Source organism: Vigna unguiculata, chromosome 3 (assembly GCF_037176805.1).
Source record: "Vigna unguiculata cultivar grain cowpea cultivar isolate G323 ecotype 2 chromosome 3, ASM3717680v1, whole genome shotgun sequence".
In the NCBI taxonomy this organism is placed as follows: domain Eukaryota; kingdom Viridiplantae; phylum Streptophyta; class Magnoliopsida; order Fabales; family Fabaceae; genus Vigna; species Vigna unguiculata.
In genome coordinates, this window is record NC_140794.1 from 4,449,180 (window position 1) to 4,466,447 (window position 17,268).

Sequence of the window (17,268 nt, forward strand, 5' to 3'; positions counted from 1 at the left end):
AATATTGTGCTTTTTCCTAAGTGTCTTTTACTTTCCCCCTTTTTTTTTTTTTATCTCGTTTGTTAATTTAATTTGGATACATAGATGCTGCCATAAATTTTATACTCCCAACTAGTTCAGATTTGAAAAATAGTTATTATCACAAAAAAAAATAATTATAGGCAAAGATGTAAGAGTATAACTTTATATTATTGATTATTGAAAATATCTTTTTACGATTGTTTGTCTTTTTTCTTTTGCTCATGTGGGCATGTTTTTTAGTGTTGAACGTCATGTTGGGATGATCTTTTCTGTGAACATAAAAGTTTGTAGAAAAAAAATTATATATGAACTAAAATTAGTTTATATATTAATTATAAATAAATTAAATAAATTATATGAGAAAAATTGGATAAATTAAAGGGAAATGGGTATCACTAACTCAATGGACATGATGATGAGAAGAAAGATATTGACTTGGGTTTGGTCACTCATAATTAGTTTTCTTTTTTATCAGAGTGGGAAAATCAATAAGATTTTTGAGTGGAATCTTTATAAGATTAGTCAACACAACACAACCACTCAATAATGCATTGTTTGGTACGAAATGAAATAATGGAAATATAATGTTTTTTTTTTACTACCTAAACCAAAATCTTAACCACTCATGTTCATCACGTCATATTATTAATTTTTTCTTATCTGTAGAAATAGTTGGCAGATATTATCACAAAGTAAAATCCTATTTTAAGACCCTTTTTTTTCTGAATAAGATTCTATTTTGTGGATATTATTACTAAAAAAAATCATATTTTTTATCAAATTTATTTAAATTTTTTTAATATAATATTTATAAATTTTGTCATAATATTTTATATAAAATATTTTTTACAATAAATTTTTTATAATTTTATAGAAAATAATTATCCACAAATAAATTATCTATCAGTTAAATTTTTTTAAAATAATCAGGAAAAATTATTTCATGCAAATTCTATTAATAAATTTATAAGAAAATTTACATGTAATATCAAAATTTTTAATAATAAATTTCACATTTTTAAAACAAAAACAGTTGATTTTCATTTTTTCATTTGGCGTTTTGTTTGAAAGCCAAAGAGTTTTAAATAATAAAATGAATATTTTTCACATTAATAAATTAATATATTTATATATATAAAGTTTAATTTTAGTATATTTTATGTATCTTCCTCCAAAATTTTTGTTTTTGAAAAGTGAATTAAAGTACACTCAAAAGCTGATACATAACTGTATCTAAAAGTTGATACATAACTGTACTTGGACGATAAATAATACACCTAAAAAAAACTTAGATATGAACAGAATACATAAGGGGGAAATATTAATAATTTATATAAAGAAGATAGTAACATTTTATATAGCATAAATTAAATACCTATGTCCATATTATTATATACCATAATTACATTTATAAGACATCACATATAGATCGCTAAATAATCGGTATATATACTTATTCGTGTATTTTGGTGGATCTTTGTTGAAAGTAAAGAAATATCGGTTTCCTAAATTCTTTTTTACATGTATAAATTAATATATAAATAAATATATTTTTTATTTCAGTATATTTTATTTATTTTGTATCTTCAAAATTTATGTATGTTTATTTTGACACTTTAATTTTTTCTTTAAATATCTGGTATTGTTCGTACAAATTTTAATTTAAATAATATTTTATTTCATTTAGATTTTCAAAATCTTTAATTAAGCTTGAACTACCAATTTTATTACTTTCATAAAAAGTTACATCTATACACGAAATACTCTGATCAACTATCTAAACGTACCAAGTTGCTAGTAAATTATTATTATTATTATTATTATTATTATTATATATATATATAAATAAGTAAATAAATGAATCTTTTAATTACGATAATTGTTGAGTAGTTTAGTATTTACTATGACATCAATAACATAAATGTACGATCTTAGTTTAAATAAAGCACAACTAAATTAATTAATGTTAGAGTAAGACACTGAAATAATAATCTAAGATCTGATGCAACTATTTGTCATCTTCTCAGTAATGGAGTGCATGTATGAGCATTGGAAGGATGAAATTAACACTGGTCTCAAATGTTGCACTATTTTTCTCATTATCTCAAACACCAGATTCAATTTTTTTAGACTTCACAAAATTAAAAGTTAAAATTCTTTATAAAAGAAGTTAAGTTGTTTATTGATATAATAAAAATGTAGGGTATATAAATAGATACAAATTTCTTTATAGTTATTTAAGTTAAATTTAAAATATCTTGAGTCAAATTTTGTGTAAAATTTAATCATAAACTAATTCCTTAGCCTGATGAGAAAATGTTTGAAATTTTCACACCTTTTAATTATGGATAATGATACTTTAACTCATTTTTTTACTTATTTTTAATTCACTACTCTTATCACCCTTAGATCATCGCATTACATCACTACAAAAAATTTAAATAGATAATCTAAAGATGATGAGAGTAATGAGTTAAAAGTGGATAAAAAAAATGGATTAAAATATATATTTTTTTAATTATATGGTAAAGTTGATGGCCTAGCTATATTGTCGAAAGTGTCAAATGATTCCTCAAACATTTCACGATTCTTTTGACAAATATAGTGTGAAAAAAAATAAATAAAATTGGTGTTTACTCTTTCACATCAAAGCTTTCACTTTGTTTTTTCCTCTTCTCTTCCCTATATATGTTAGCATGTCACATCGCATTTATACGCGTTATAATATTATAACATCCTAAAAAAAGTAGGTTAACTAAACAATAGTGTTTTGCGTAATATGTGTGTATTACGTAAAAAACATCGTAAGTTATTTCCTAGAGTTGTTTACCCATAAAAATATTATTTTAATATGGATTATGCGAATATAATTTTTTTTTAAAACCAAAATAACTTATTTACAATTAATTTTTTAAATTAAAATTATTTGTATTTAGGATTGTGTTAGTTTGACATTGACATTATTATAAAAAATAACGATATTTTAACAATTTTTTTAATCTATTTTTAATTTTTTTTCTATCCACTTTTAACTCATTACTTCAATCACTTTTAGATAATCACATTACATCATTAAAAAAATTAAAATAAATTATCTAAGAGTGGTAGAAGTGGTGAGTTAAAAGTGGGTTAAAGTATCATTATCCTACTCTAAAATTAATAGATAATGATATTTTAACCTACTTTGTTGACTCACCATTAGATTATTACATCATATCACTAAAAAAATCAAAATAAATGATTTGGTGATGATTTTGAATCAATAAATTAAAAGTAAATTAAAAAAGATGAATTAAAATATCATTATCTAAAATTAATATTTTATTTAAATAATAATATTTTATTAAGAAAAACCCATATCAAATGGTTGTTATATGTGAATAGTGGTGTCAAAATATATTTTTCCTTGTATTTATATACTAATTGATATTTTAATATCATATTTGTATATTTGATTCGTTTTAGTTTTTTTATTCTTTTATTCTTATTTAATTTAGTTTTTATTAAAAAAAATAACGTGGTTTCCTATTTCTAGAAAACCAACGTGCTTCTTTAGTTTAAAACTGTTTTGAACGTGTTATTACATTTTAAAATATGGTTTAACTTTTACCTTTCAACTTCTGTTAGTTTTTTTTTTCCACCTTTCTCCACTTTCCACCACCTTCTTTCACCCTTTTTCTCTACTTCTTTCCCCTTCTTTTACTTTCGTAAATGACATTTTAAGTTAATATTAAACTGAAAAAAATGTCAAATGGTATAGATCACTCAAAAATTAATTTTAAACATCATTTAATACACACAAAAATTAACATAATTAAATTAGAAGAATTATATCATTTATTTTTAAAAATTGAAAATAAAACTATATAAATTTTTTAAATAAATGTAAGTTTTAGTTTTTACGTCAAAAATTAAAATATATTTAATTCTTTATATACAAAGTGTAACCAATTTCAGGATCAAGACAATAACCCATAGTGAGTTGACGGGACAAATTTATTAGATAATTTATTTTGTCATTTTTTCCGCTTAATTTATTAACTTGTAACTAAGTGGAACAAACCATGACAAATTGAGACGTGGTAGCTTATTAGCCAACCTTTTTTAAAGAAAAAAATAATTAACTTTACAAGAGTTGTTTATAAGTATAAAACATTATTTCAATGTCAATAATACGTACATCCGTTAATTAAATCCACTTATTATCTTAACCTCAATACCTTGAACTAAGAAATTGAAGTCTTTTAACTCGACTAGTAATATCTTAAATTAGTACTTACTAAAAGATAAAAGTATATTTGATCAATTCATATTGTTCTATATTAATACTACAATTCAATCAAGCTTATTATCTGTAATTGAATAAAAAATAATAATAATTATTTTAGAGAAATAAATAGCAATCCTTGTCAAATAATAAAAAGTATATATTATTTTAATTTCTAACCCTGTTTTCTTACGTGTGAATTAAGTTTGCAAGATTTATCATCACCGAGGTATGAATATTGGACACATCATATTCTATACAAAATCATAAATATTTGTGGTTTTTTATTTATTTTTATATGTCATCCAACTTCCAGATTCATACTCAATATAAAATTTATAAGTGTTATTTAATTTTTAACATCAATGAAGTTTTGTTTTATTTTTTAAAATATAATTCACAATTCGTCTTTAACTTATATATATATATATATATATATATATATATATATATATATATATATATATATATATATATATATATGTTTTTTTTTTTAAATTAAAGACATTTTAGCTGTAGAAGAATATAAAATAGTTGAGAATTTAGCTACGAATACACAACTTATAAACGTTCAAAAGTTTTTTTTTTTCCTTTCAATATCCAGTTTAAGTGCTCATTAATAAAATTTTGTTATAAGATAACCCTTAAGTTGTTTGAAAAATGACCAAGAAAATATTGGTATCGTTGTTTAAGAATAAGTTTAAACCGTTCAATTTTAGACAACTTAATATGCAAATTTTGGAAGTTTGATTTTCTTTAATTGGATGGTTATATCCTAACTTATTTTCAATTTAATCCTTTAACAATACCTTCAAAATAAATACAAAACAACAAAATAAAGTGCAAAAAAAAAAAACGAAATTTCAGCCCAAAACACCAATTATTCAAAATTAATTAAAATAACAAAAATACAGAATGATTGTTTCTAAAATGTTGTAAAAAGTATGCGTTAAATGGAAAATATTAATTAGTAAAAAATATGTGTAAATCCTGTATTGATAATTCACTGAGAGAACTGGAAATATTAATTACAAAACCATGTGAAGCCTACATTTTAAATCCATATCATAACCTTCAATACAATATTTTAGGATATAATGTTTTTTATTTTATTAAATGATAATTTTTAGCAAATATACAGAACCATGGCATATTATTTATTTATAAATGATTGTTCATTTTAACTTCAAATTTAATTTAACAATCTAACAAACTAGTTTTATTAAAGTATAGTGACACTAATAAGATATTATTTATTTATAAACATGGAGAGAAATATACAGTTCTGAATTAAAATAATTTGAATTTGATAATGTATTATATATATGTGTTGGGAGACATATATATCTAATAGTGCGTAGACTTTAAGATAGCCAAAGTGAATGTAAGTGTGTTGTTTGGTGGAGGTTAATCACTCACCAATTCCACTTGGCAAAAAATGTTAGTTTTATATTCACAAGTGATATAATCAAGTTTTAAGAAACGAGTCTAAGAGTTACGGATAAAAAATATAAAACAATTCCACTTTTAATTAGCGATGACACGATTTTAAAGAAGATTAACATAAAAGTCAACAAATTATTATACACAATATTTCATGATTTAGATAACAATAAATAATTATACCGTAAATATATACATTAATTTACATCTAAAAAATTGTGACTGTTATAAAATGTCGGCAGACTCAGCTTATGCACAAATTTCTCCGTTTTCAAAGTTTGCTTGTGACTGCAACACTCATAATACGACAAAATTGCGAGTGGGCTACTGCAGCATAGGTTTAGGTTTCGAATACATTTATCACCACTACATTCTTATTCTTATCATAATAATATAATATACACAATGTGAAAGTAAACAAACAAATCCACGTGCATGGTTGATTTGTTTTACCTCATCAAATAACATACAATAAAATACTTTTTAAAAATTTTGTTACATAATTTCATATAGAAAAATATTAGGATAATTTTGATACCAAACATGTTGTGAAGTACTGTATTTAAACTATGAAAACTACATATTTCTTTATCATTTAGATTATAAAAGGTTTAATTAGTCGGATTAGTTGGATAATAGTCATTTTTGTTTAGATATGTCAGTTTGGTATTCATTTTTAAAAATGTGTTAATTTAGTCAAAATTTTTGAAAAAATGTCTTATTTAAGTTTCCTTCAAACAAAAATTACTAAAGCCGTTAACTTAATTAATAACTTTTACTATTAAATTTTAATATAAATATCAACACTTAATTTTGTAAGTTATTTTAAATATCAATTAAGTTAACTATGTTAATAATTTTTTGCTAAACAAAACCTAATTAAGATATCTTTTCAAAAGTTAAGACCAAATTGACATTTTTTAAAAAACGGTACTAAACTAACACATCTAAATGAAAGTTAGTATTATCCGACTAATTAAACCATTATAAAATTACGAAGAAAAACATTTTTTAAAAGTTAAAGATTAAAATTCCTAAGAATATATTTTTACATAGCTTCAAAATTCAAGTTCTAAACATATCTATCAAGTGACTTTTCAACAATTTCATAATTTAATCCTCAGTACAATAAACGATTCTAGAAAACTTACTGTTGAAAATGTTTTACGGACAATTTTTTATTTTATTTTTTATTTTTAACTAAGTTAAAATTTTATTTTAGCCTAAAAAAAATATATTCATTTAGTAAATTATTGAATTTGGATGTATAACCCTAGCCCAAACCTAATCCCGTAATTTTCTTAAATCGAGTGTTTTGGAGGGAAAATAATGGGAGCGAAAAGTCGTTTTTCTTCATTTTTACAGTTACTTAAATTCCCACACTCCCTAATTTCAAATTTTTGTTCTCATTCTCCTCTTCCATTTCTTCAATGGAATCTTCCACCATGATCAACCCCAATTCCAATCACAAGAGACCCTTCGCGCACGATTTTTCTTCATCTTCTTCATTCGACAATAACCCCAAAACTATCTCACTCTTTGTAAGAAATTTCGATGTCGCTCTCCTTTCATCCACTCAAAACGGCGCCGTTTCGCCCTGCGACTTTATGCGCCTCCGCGCGGACCACCCGTACTCGATCGGGCGCCGCCCCCGCGACTGCAGCTTCGTCTTCCGCGACCGGCGAGTGAGCAAGCGCCACTGCCAACTCCTCTTCGATTCTTCCCTCCGCAAACTCTACATCCTCAACGGCGTTCTTTTGACCGACGACTGCACCGCCGCGTGGCGCCTTGTCCACGAGTTCAGAAAAAGGGCCAGGACGTCGTCTCACGAAAACAACGATGGCTTCGTGCTTCGAGAAGCTTCCAACGGGGTTTTCGTGAACGGCGTTGAGATGGAGAAGGGAACGGCGGTGGAATTATCGGTTGGAGATAGGGTTTCGTTGGTTTGTGGGAACCAGAACGGTTCGTGTGGGGTTGGGAACGGAGTTGGGTTTGTTGTTGAGAGAATTGATTTCGAAGGGTGTGATAGTGAAATTGATGGGTTGAAAACATTCTCGGAACACTCGCAGAGTGGGAAGAGGAGTAAGAGGGTTTTTGCACTGAAGGCTAATGTTTCAAGGTATGAGGGAGTTGTTGGGAGAGGAAGGTTTCTTCTCGATAGGTGCAGAGATATATTGCTTAGTAGTGATCCTGTGTTGTGTGTTGTGCGTGATGGATCTGTGTGTGCTCCTTGCAATACTGAGGTGCAGTCAAGGTTGGGATTATTTGGTGAAAGTAAAAGGATGGGTTTGGATGCAAAAGTTGGAGTTGATGTTGCTGATAATGTTCCAAATACAAAGGTGCTGTTAGATTCTGCAGGGAAGGATAATCTTGATCATTCTTCTGTTGGTGGTGACTGTCAGGGACAGCTTGGCAGTGGTAACGACAATGTTTATCCCCAGCCTGGCAAGAATTTTTACTTGAACCGCCTTGAATTTATGAACCATGGCTCCTCGGCGTGTCATCGGTCGATATCTCTTCCTGAACTATTTCATCCTTTGGAAAACATTTCAAGGATATTTATAGCAACGTTTACAAGTGACATAAAATGGTGTGATTACCTAAAATTTTTCAATGTACTGTTTTCCTTTCATATTGCTCCCTTTTTAAACCGTTTTTGTTTTTTGCTTGTGTTTCCTATTGTTGTATCTTTACTTGTGATTGATTATGTGTTTTAGATTGGCTGGAAATGTGTCCTAACTGAAGTGTCTTGTTAGGTTCTTGACATATTGCAAGATTCCTTTTCACCTTCCAGTTACGATTGCATGTCATAATACCGAGAGATGTTGGAGTTCAAAACCCGAGGAAAGAGTATCTGTGCCTTACCAGGATTATCCTAACCTAGTTGTAGTGTAAGTTTTTTTTTTCTTTTGATTTCTTTGAATTTTTTTTTTCGAGGGTGAGGGAGATATGTAGCTTAAATTACGCCCTTGCGATTCACTACTTTATTTCTCCTATTTGTGAATGTCTTTCTTGTTGGATATTAGGTATCCCCAATTCCCCGAAACCATAGCATTTGGTAATGACCGCAAGAGACAAGGGATTGCTTGCCATCATCCAAAGTTGATTGTTTTACAAAGAAAAGGTAGCATTCGAATTGTTATCACATCTGCTAATTTGGTGGAAAAGCAGGTATTCTAATAACCTAACTTTTAGTTATTGACATTGATACATGATTTTACCTGATAAATTGAAGAGAAAATGTGTTTTCGCTGTTCATTTGTTTACATTGTTTATTTAGACATCACATACCTGATAGCTTATTGCCTTCACAAGATGAAATGTTTCTAGCTTAGGAGTAGTAAGGTGTTCTGGTATCTATATTAACAAACAGTAAGAATAATAATACTGAAATATCATAATTTATGTAGTATTTGAATTATTATTACTTATACTGATTTGGTGCAAAACTCAGTAATACTTTTATACTCAGTGACTCTTTGATCGGAACTAAGCGACACTAGAATCAGAAACCTATGGAAGGTACACTATACAGTGACACTACAAGTATGCAGTGCTTAACAAAACCCCACAGTCTGCAGCTAGCAGCTCTTCTCCAAGATAGAAGCCTTCCTAACCTTCTCTCCTCAAAATTCTTTGCTCTTTCAAATCCTTCCCTTCCTTCCCATTTCGCTCTCCTATCATGCCAGAATACTCTTCTCCAACCGAGAGGAGTGCTAGGAGCATATTCTCTATCACATATCCTTATCGGTTAAAAATTATTGAAAACTACAAAAATAGGATTGAAACTCAATAAGATGTGAGACTCTAAAAAGTTGTGATTTCTAATGAATTTCATTAAACAAGATTATATCCACAAAATTGTGATTTGCAATAAATTTCAGCCAATAGTAGAGAGTGTTCCAAACACTATATCAGAGTGTGGTGTCGACATTTATTCTCCAACCATGGTTTCTGCCTTATGTTTTGTTATTACATCCATCATGCTTTCCCTTGACCAAATCCTTCATTGTCTTATTCTGTGACATCAAAACTATATTGATTCTCAAAACTAAAGAATTAATAGAACATAACGCACACATACGGGGGGACATATCCAGTCGGATGAGAGGAGTAGGTTTTGGGCATACAACCACATATGGATGGTGAAAATTGTTTAGCTAGTTTTAGTCTTAACCATCTCTTTCGATATTATATGGTTGAAATATACTCCTCTTGCTCACACCTCTCACCTGATGCCATATCAACCGGAGAGTATTTTCTCCCGAGGAAAATATATATTAGTTGTTGGGTCTTACCATGAATAGTCAAAGATTAAAAGACAAGTTCTGTGAATATTTTAAAAAGTCACATAGCTTTTAAGAAATTTTTAATTTTGACCATTCATGTATGATTGTACATTCCAACTTATCTATTCGTATTCTCAAATAAAAATGATTTTCTCACTAGATACATTCTCGCTATCTCTCTGGATACATACATATATGCATGTATGTATATGTATATAGTAACCCAATGACTATACTTCATCTTGTATTTACTGTCCTTTATATTTCATTATTCATTGACATATAAATATGTTCTTTTTTGGATCATTTTATACACTATAAAAACAGTGCAAAATTTGTTTGGAGCAATAATGTGAAATAATGAAATAATCAAAACATAAGAAGGCAGAAAAAAACTTTTATTGTCCACCACAATCAAATAAGTTAATTTACATGATACTTGTATACAAACATTGGAGGACTCAGAATTATTCTTGTAAAATGTTTAGATGTAAGACATCAACTACTGCATTTACCATAGTTTCCCTAGTTTAAACTTTGAAGCCTGTAATAGCAACATTTGTATCATGTAAAATTATGTGTATTAGCATTTTAATAGGTATCCTTAGTCATGCTGATTGTAGGTTTACAACTATTCCTTGTTTGTATGTCATTATTCACTAACATGGCAAAACTATTGATTAATTTTTCAATTTTTCATGGTTGTGTAGTGGAACAGTGTGACTAACACTATATGGTGGCAAGATTTCCCTCATGCTACTTCTGTTGATTTTTCATCGCTTTTCCAAAAAATTGGCAATGCTGACATTCATCAATCAAAATGTGATTTTGCTGCTCAATTGGCTGGGTTTATGGCATCTCTTGTTATTAATGTACCCAGTCAGGCTCACTGGATTACACAGCTGACAAAATATGACTTTGGAGGCGCTACAGGACATCTTGTTGCTTCAGTACCTGGAATTCACTTTTATAGAACTTCTGTTTTGTCAGAATCTTTTCAGGCCTCTCCTGTTGTAAGTACTCAAGTATGTCATTCAATGATATTGCTTCTTTCAGCACTGGTTGACTGCCCTTGCCACTGCCTCTGTATTTATTTTTTGATATAAAGTATCATTTTTGTTCTTTTAAATTTAATATTTGCGAACTATATCCACCTAGCTTGGGTTGGAATGTTATACCCTTAAACGCCGACTTATGGTTAAGGTGATGCTAGTAGGATATCTTGGTTTAATATTGAATTCCAGCACTAATATTGTTAGCCATGTGATCATTTGGTGACTTTGGTGAAGCTACTTCTTCTATGGATTCTTTGACTACAATTTATACTCTGAAAGATGCTAATTTCTGTTCATATTTTTTTTTTTCTTTTCTGTTTTGAAGTTTCTTGGTTCAGTTGTGGCATCTGTGGTTGGTGTGAGCCATCTTTTCCGCACTGTAGTGGACTCAAACAGTGCTAGACTAAAATCACTGGCTTCATTCCTTGGAAAGTCCTGTAAGAATGCTTATGGGAAGTTGGAGATTGTTTTAAGAAGAAAGCCCATTGCGTCTGTTGATGAAAATGCTGTTATTGTTCTTGTTCCCAATCCTGATCAAGCTTTTGAGGGAGGTAAAAGCTACGTGACATGTGAATTCCTTTTGCATTATATTTACATTCGATTCTCCATTCATCTCAGGATTTTCAAATTAATTTTTTATTCTGTTTTTCTTAAATGTGTTTTGAACTTTCGTTATATTGTTATTGTTGTTTTGGACATGCCTGTATAGCGGGTGGATAGGGTTTTCATATTTTCAGGCTACCCATAATAATATCGATTGTTTTTGTTCCTTTCGGTAGACTGTGTTCAACTTGGTTTTCTGCCTAGAGATGTTGCAAAATGGGTTTCTCCTCTTTGGGATGCCGGATTCTTCACGTTTTCTGGATATGTTTGTGCAAAAGAGGCACTTGCTGCTGCCATGGGAGAAAACTCTAAGAAAGTTCAACTAATACTAAATGTCTCAGAGGTGTGTTGGATGTGTCTTCGAGAGGATTACTTGTTGGTTGCCTTCATTTATGTTACATGATTTTTGAGGCATTGTAACTTTGCAGGGGCACTATTTTAAAGATATGTCAAAGATGATGCAATCCGAACATATGGTGGCCTTTTGCTCACTCATTGCTTCCACTGAAAGATGTTATGGACTTTGGAGACTACAAGAGGTAAGTGGTGCCGGACCAGGAAGATCTTTTTGCATTGATTGTATTAAGATGTTCCACATTCAATATGAAATTGGCCAAAATGCCCCATATAAGACTTGTACAATCTTCTCTATTGAGCTACTTTCTTAATGAAGTTAGGCTTAACTCATTTCTGAGATGGTATGGGAGCCTATCTAATCTCTATGGTAGGCAACATGTAAGTTTAACTATTCAAATGTCTAGTTTTGGTTGTGAAGGATAGGTTTTAAGATGTCTCATTGGCTAGGCATATGGCGGAAATATTTCTTATAAGGCTTGTTATTTCTAATTTCTAATAGATCGAGATAGTCACACTTAGTTTACCGTTGAAATTAAGGTTAAGTTTGATTTCTTTTTCTACTTTTGTTATCTTGAAGTATAGTTACGAGTTTCTCTTTCTTTGTCACTCAAACATTCTTGATTTTGCATGTAAATGACGATGTTTATGCTATAAATAATTTTGAAAGATCCAGTTATGAATAATTATTATTACTTTTTTTCTACCAGATTCTAAATCGATACAAATGGCCCGAAGCATTAAAGTCTGAAATTATTTGCAGTAAGTGTTTTTTTTTTAATATTATTGAGTACAATGCCAACCCTACTAATTACAGGTCAAAATCGATAAGATGACCTCGTCGTTCTGTTTTCAATCTTCTGGACAATATTGTTTGACTCCTTTTCTGTCCATTAGGTGCATCTTCTATTGGTTCATCCATCAATTCAAAATTTCTTGCTGCTTTCTCGTCTGCTGTCGGGAAGAAATCATTGCAACATTTTGACTCTGAAGAGTCTGATCCTGAAGTAATCCGAAGGCCTTTGCTCTTTCATTAGATTCCCTTGAATTTTTTTTTTACATCTTTTCTACAAGAGGCATGATTTGTTTAGATTGTTCTTTTTTTAATTCAATAGTTTAATGATGGTTTGACAGTGGGGCTGCTGGAGTGCTAGTGAAGAACTAAAGAATCCTTCTGTTAGGATTCTATTTCCCACTATTGAAAGAGTGAAGAATGCTTACAATGGGATTTTGCCTTCAAGATATATCCTTTGCTTCACAGAGGTGATATGATTTTCTTTATGCTAGATTCCTTGGGTAACCTTGTGACAAGATCACGGGGAGAGACAGCCACACACTCATTCATACAAAGATTGCATGGGACAATTTGTAGGTCCCTATTTAGGATAAGTTAATCTCGCTTAACATGTGTAAAACACATTTTCAAAGGGTTATTTTAAAGGAATATATTGAGTCAGCGAATACGCTCCCCTTCCCTAACCATTTTCAAATGGTTAGTATTGAAACTTTTTCATCACAAATGTGAATACCATTTAGTTCGTGACCGTTTTATTGGTATTATCTCTTTTTTAAGAAATTGTTTTCAAAGTTATCTTCGGAAGGGGTAAAGTTTTGACTTGGTTTGTATAAATAAATTGTAATTATGTGTGAACAATGCATAATCGATTCTCTACTTTTGAACAGAAAACATGGCAAAGGTTGAAGACTTTAGATATACTTCGTGATGCTATTCCTCATCCGCCTGAAAGAATAGGGCATCCAATGCATATTAAGGTAAATTACTTCATATGGATTTATATTGATGTATCATGTATGTATTCTTGTTATGGAAAATATTCTCAAGTTAAATAGTTGCTGTACGCATTTATTCTTCCTGTGTTAAGGAAAAGTTGAGTTTGAGGGATTCGGGTACCTCTTTCCTCTTTGTGTCCTGTCATTCCCCATCTCTAGTTTTGATAGGGAAATTGGCAACTAATAATTCTTCAATCGGAATTAGAATGGGTTCAAATTGATGAACACGCTTAGGTTATTTGAATGGGTTTCACATTTTATGAGTACAACAATTAAAGGATTTCTAGTTTAGGCACTTCCCGGGTGCAGTTTGTCGATCTCATTTTAATCTTTAAAGTGTTAGTTTACATGCAATAACGGTGGTATCAATGAGCTTGCTATGAAGCTATAATTTATCCAATCCGTGAATCATTTATTTATTTTTGTTTGATTTCATCTGAGTGCAGTATTTATTATGCTAGATTTTTGGCTTCTTTTGTTGTGATGATCAGTGTTCTGGAGCTTTCCTGCCATTTATTTTCCTATTGTAAGTGCACCAGTTCTTCGTATTTGAACATGGCACTCATGTTTCTATGGAAAATGACAGCATTATCTGTCTGTAGGATGAGCTTTTGTCATGTCTTTTGTATTCTATTGCACAATATCAATGGCTTGCTTTCGATGCATTTTTACTCTATTTGTGTGAACAAGATTTCAGAGACCCCTTGTATGAATTGTACTCATTCATATGGTTGTCACCGAGTTCCTACATTAATCTATTTTTCAGATACTAAATACATATAGGATTTGACTTGAGTGATTAGCTTCTCAATTACTAAACCAATCTCTGCTTTTCCTCCCCACATAACAAATGTATGTTTGAAGTGATTTCATTGAAATTGGTTTGCGCAGGTGGTGCGTAGATGCTTCTGGTCTGGGAGGGATGCACCTTCCGTTGGTTGGGTATACTGTGGGTCTCATAATTTTAGTGCTGCTGCCTGGGGGCGACAGATTTCAAACCCATTTAGGATAAAAGCTGAAGGACCTAAAAAGGAGGACCCTTCTGTGAATTGTGGGCTTCACATTTGCAATTATGAACTTGGGATTATATTTACTTTTCCTCCTACAGAAAATAATGGTCGTCCTAAAGTTAAAAGCACAGAATTAAAGGATATAATTCTGCCGTTTGTTGTGCCTGCTCCTAAATATGGATCTAGTGATCGGCCAGCTACAAAGCAGGCTATGAGGGAGGTTATGGTTGAACTTGCTGAGCGAGAGAACGAGAAACGTACAGAAGAAGAAATGATGGAAGAGCTTGATGATGAAGAGGAATTTGTCGAGCTTCCAGAAGAACTGGAAGCAACCAATTATGTTGAACAGGAGAAGGAAGAGGAGAAGGAATATGCTGATATACTCTGGAGTCAGGTCGATTCATAGCAGTTGAGCTTCTGCAAGGAGCTACATTGGGAGCAAGAAAAAGTGATTATGGAGCTGTCAATAAGAGCATTTTATACAAAATCTTTAAGGTAAAAAATTGATTATAAAGAAACATGTGAACTATTTTTGACTTGTAATTCTTGCTTCGGGTCGTAAAATGTAGGCGACACTTGGATATAAATAGTAGCAGATATTCAACTTGCAAAGAGCGAAGCCGTTGAACTTTCAAAAGAAAGTGATTAGGAACACTCATCCTGGGTTGATTAAGTTTGGAGTAGAAAGTGGTATTTCGGATCTCTCGTGGTTCAGCCCATTTTAGACTTGATGGATTACTTAACCACTTTATAGCCCCAGGTCCCTTTCTTAGGTGGTGGATCCAACTCAATGTGGGTTTCTTAAGTAAAGATGGAAGATGGATTGATGGAGCAACTGTATCATTTCTTATAGTTCCAAGGATTCAAGTAAAGGATTTGAAAGTGGTGGCTAATCGTCAGGCAATAACCTTACGAATGAAATAATCCCAAGAAAATTGAAGCCATGGCCACCAGTCATGATTAGATGAAAATTATGTAAATTGTAAGTTTTGTGGGTGTGTTTCAGCGTATAATGGATTCCAGGCTGGCTTCAAGTTTCTCAACATGAATAGTTCAATAACAGGAATACCATTCTGTTGTTCAACTTGGGTTGGGGAAACGGTACTTGCAAAATCTTTGGCAGCATCAACATTCTACGTTGGATCAGTAAGGCATTATGTTGTACAATGTTTTAGCATTAATATCGAGTTCCGATACATTCTCTTTGACAAGAAACTTAAGAAAACGATGCGATCATCTCTTTGATTACAAGATCAATTGGTGTGTATTCCTATTTATGATGCAGCGGAGTGAAATGAGAGCTGTACCAGTAGACTCCGTTGTTCTGCTACCTCTGCAGCAGAGAAATTCAGGTGCAAATTCACTGTAACCATTCTTTTCCCCGTTTGATACTCTATGGAACCATTCTTTGGGAGTATTTATTCCCTATTTTTTATTTGTTAACTAGATAGGAATATATGCTCCAATCACGAGGGAATAAACATGTATATATGATCACTACTGGTATTTGGTAGGTGTAAGTGTAATTCATTTCTTATTCTTTTCACAATTTTCTAATTATATTTAAGACACTGATTTTACAATTCAGTTCTGGAGTTCAGATTCTTTATTAAATTTTTTGTATTTTTCTTTTGCTGAATATTAAAATTATATTATATTAATATTTTAAATATTTTTTTAATATATTTTAAAACGTCAATATTAAGACATAATAATGGAACAGAAAAAAAAAACTAGCAGAAAATCTAAATTTTTAGTTTTGCTGCCCATGTAAAATGCTTTTACATTAATTTATTTTATATTAAATTAAATTATAGTAAAAATCTGTGTATATAGATGTATGATGTGATGATTAGATGACGTGTTATATCGTCATAACTTTCTTGTATTCGGTTGTCAGATTTGAGATTATGTATGGAACATGTTTCGTGACAAAAAAATGGTCACAACTTCTCTTTTCATTAATTACACTTATTTTTTATTATTTTTACATAACGTTCATGGTTTTGACGCATACATTGGAAAGTCAATTAATAATTTCAATTTTATAAAACTATTATGTAATAACTTTCTCATATATATATATATTAATTATTTATTTATTTCTAACGTATTATATGGAGTATTAACTAAAGGTTGTTCTGAAAAAAAAGTTAATGTAACATTACCTTTTGTAAAATGATAGCTAATTTAAAATATTATTGCTATATTATAAAATTGATATTTGAAATGTATTATACTCAGTCGATAAATAAATAGTTGGATGGTTAGTTATAACATTAGTTTAATATAATTAGAGATTTATTTCTATATATATAATTATAAGAAAATAGGAAAATGGCTAACTCTATTTTAAGGCATTTTTAGGATGTAAAACGGCATTATTAAAAAACAAAAAATAGTTCAAACTCTTTAGAGATTAATGTACAAATAAA

At 30.1% G+C, this 17,268-nt stretch overlaps 1 protein-coding gene across 3 annotated transcripts; it reads left to right on the forward strand.

Annotated features, from left to right (window-relative positions):
• The first annotated feature begins 7,107 nt into the window (after positions 1–7,107).
• On the forward strand, positions 7,108–16,420 carry LOC114178827 (forkhead-associated domain-containing protein / FHA domain-containing protein). 3 transcript variants are annotated; one of them, XR_003603388.2, is made up of 13 exons: positions 7,108–8,321; positions 8,488–8,622; positions 8,758–8,902; positions 10,731–11,045; positions 11,401–11,626; positions 11,855–12,021; positions 12,107–12,217; positions 12,743–12,794; positions 12,930–13,039; positions 13,167–13,295; positions 13,716–13,805; positions 14,715–15,328; positions 15,403–16,420. XR_003603388.2 is itself a non-coding variant. In XM_028064940.2 (12 exons), the coding sequence occupies exons 1-12, from the start codon at positions 7,162–7,164 to the stop codon at positions 15,237–15,239; spliced, it is 3,165 nt and encodes a 1,054-aa protein (XP_027920741.1). In that variant the 5' UTR covers positions 7,108–7,161; the 3' UTR covers positions 15,240–16,420. The 3 variants fall into 3 exon arrangements, 2 of the variants coding, with proteins under 2 accessions (XP_027920741.1, XP_027920742.1); XM_028064940.2 differs by having other exon boundaries at positions 14,715–16,420; XM_028064941.2 differs by having other exon boundaries at positions 7,109–8,321; positions 10,731–11,033; positions 14,715–16,420.
• The last annotated feature ends 848 nt before the right edge of the window (positions 16,421–17,268 follow it).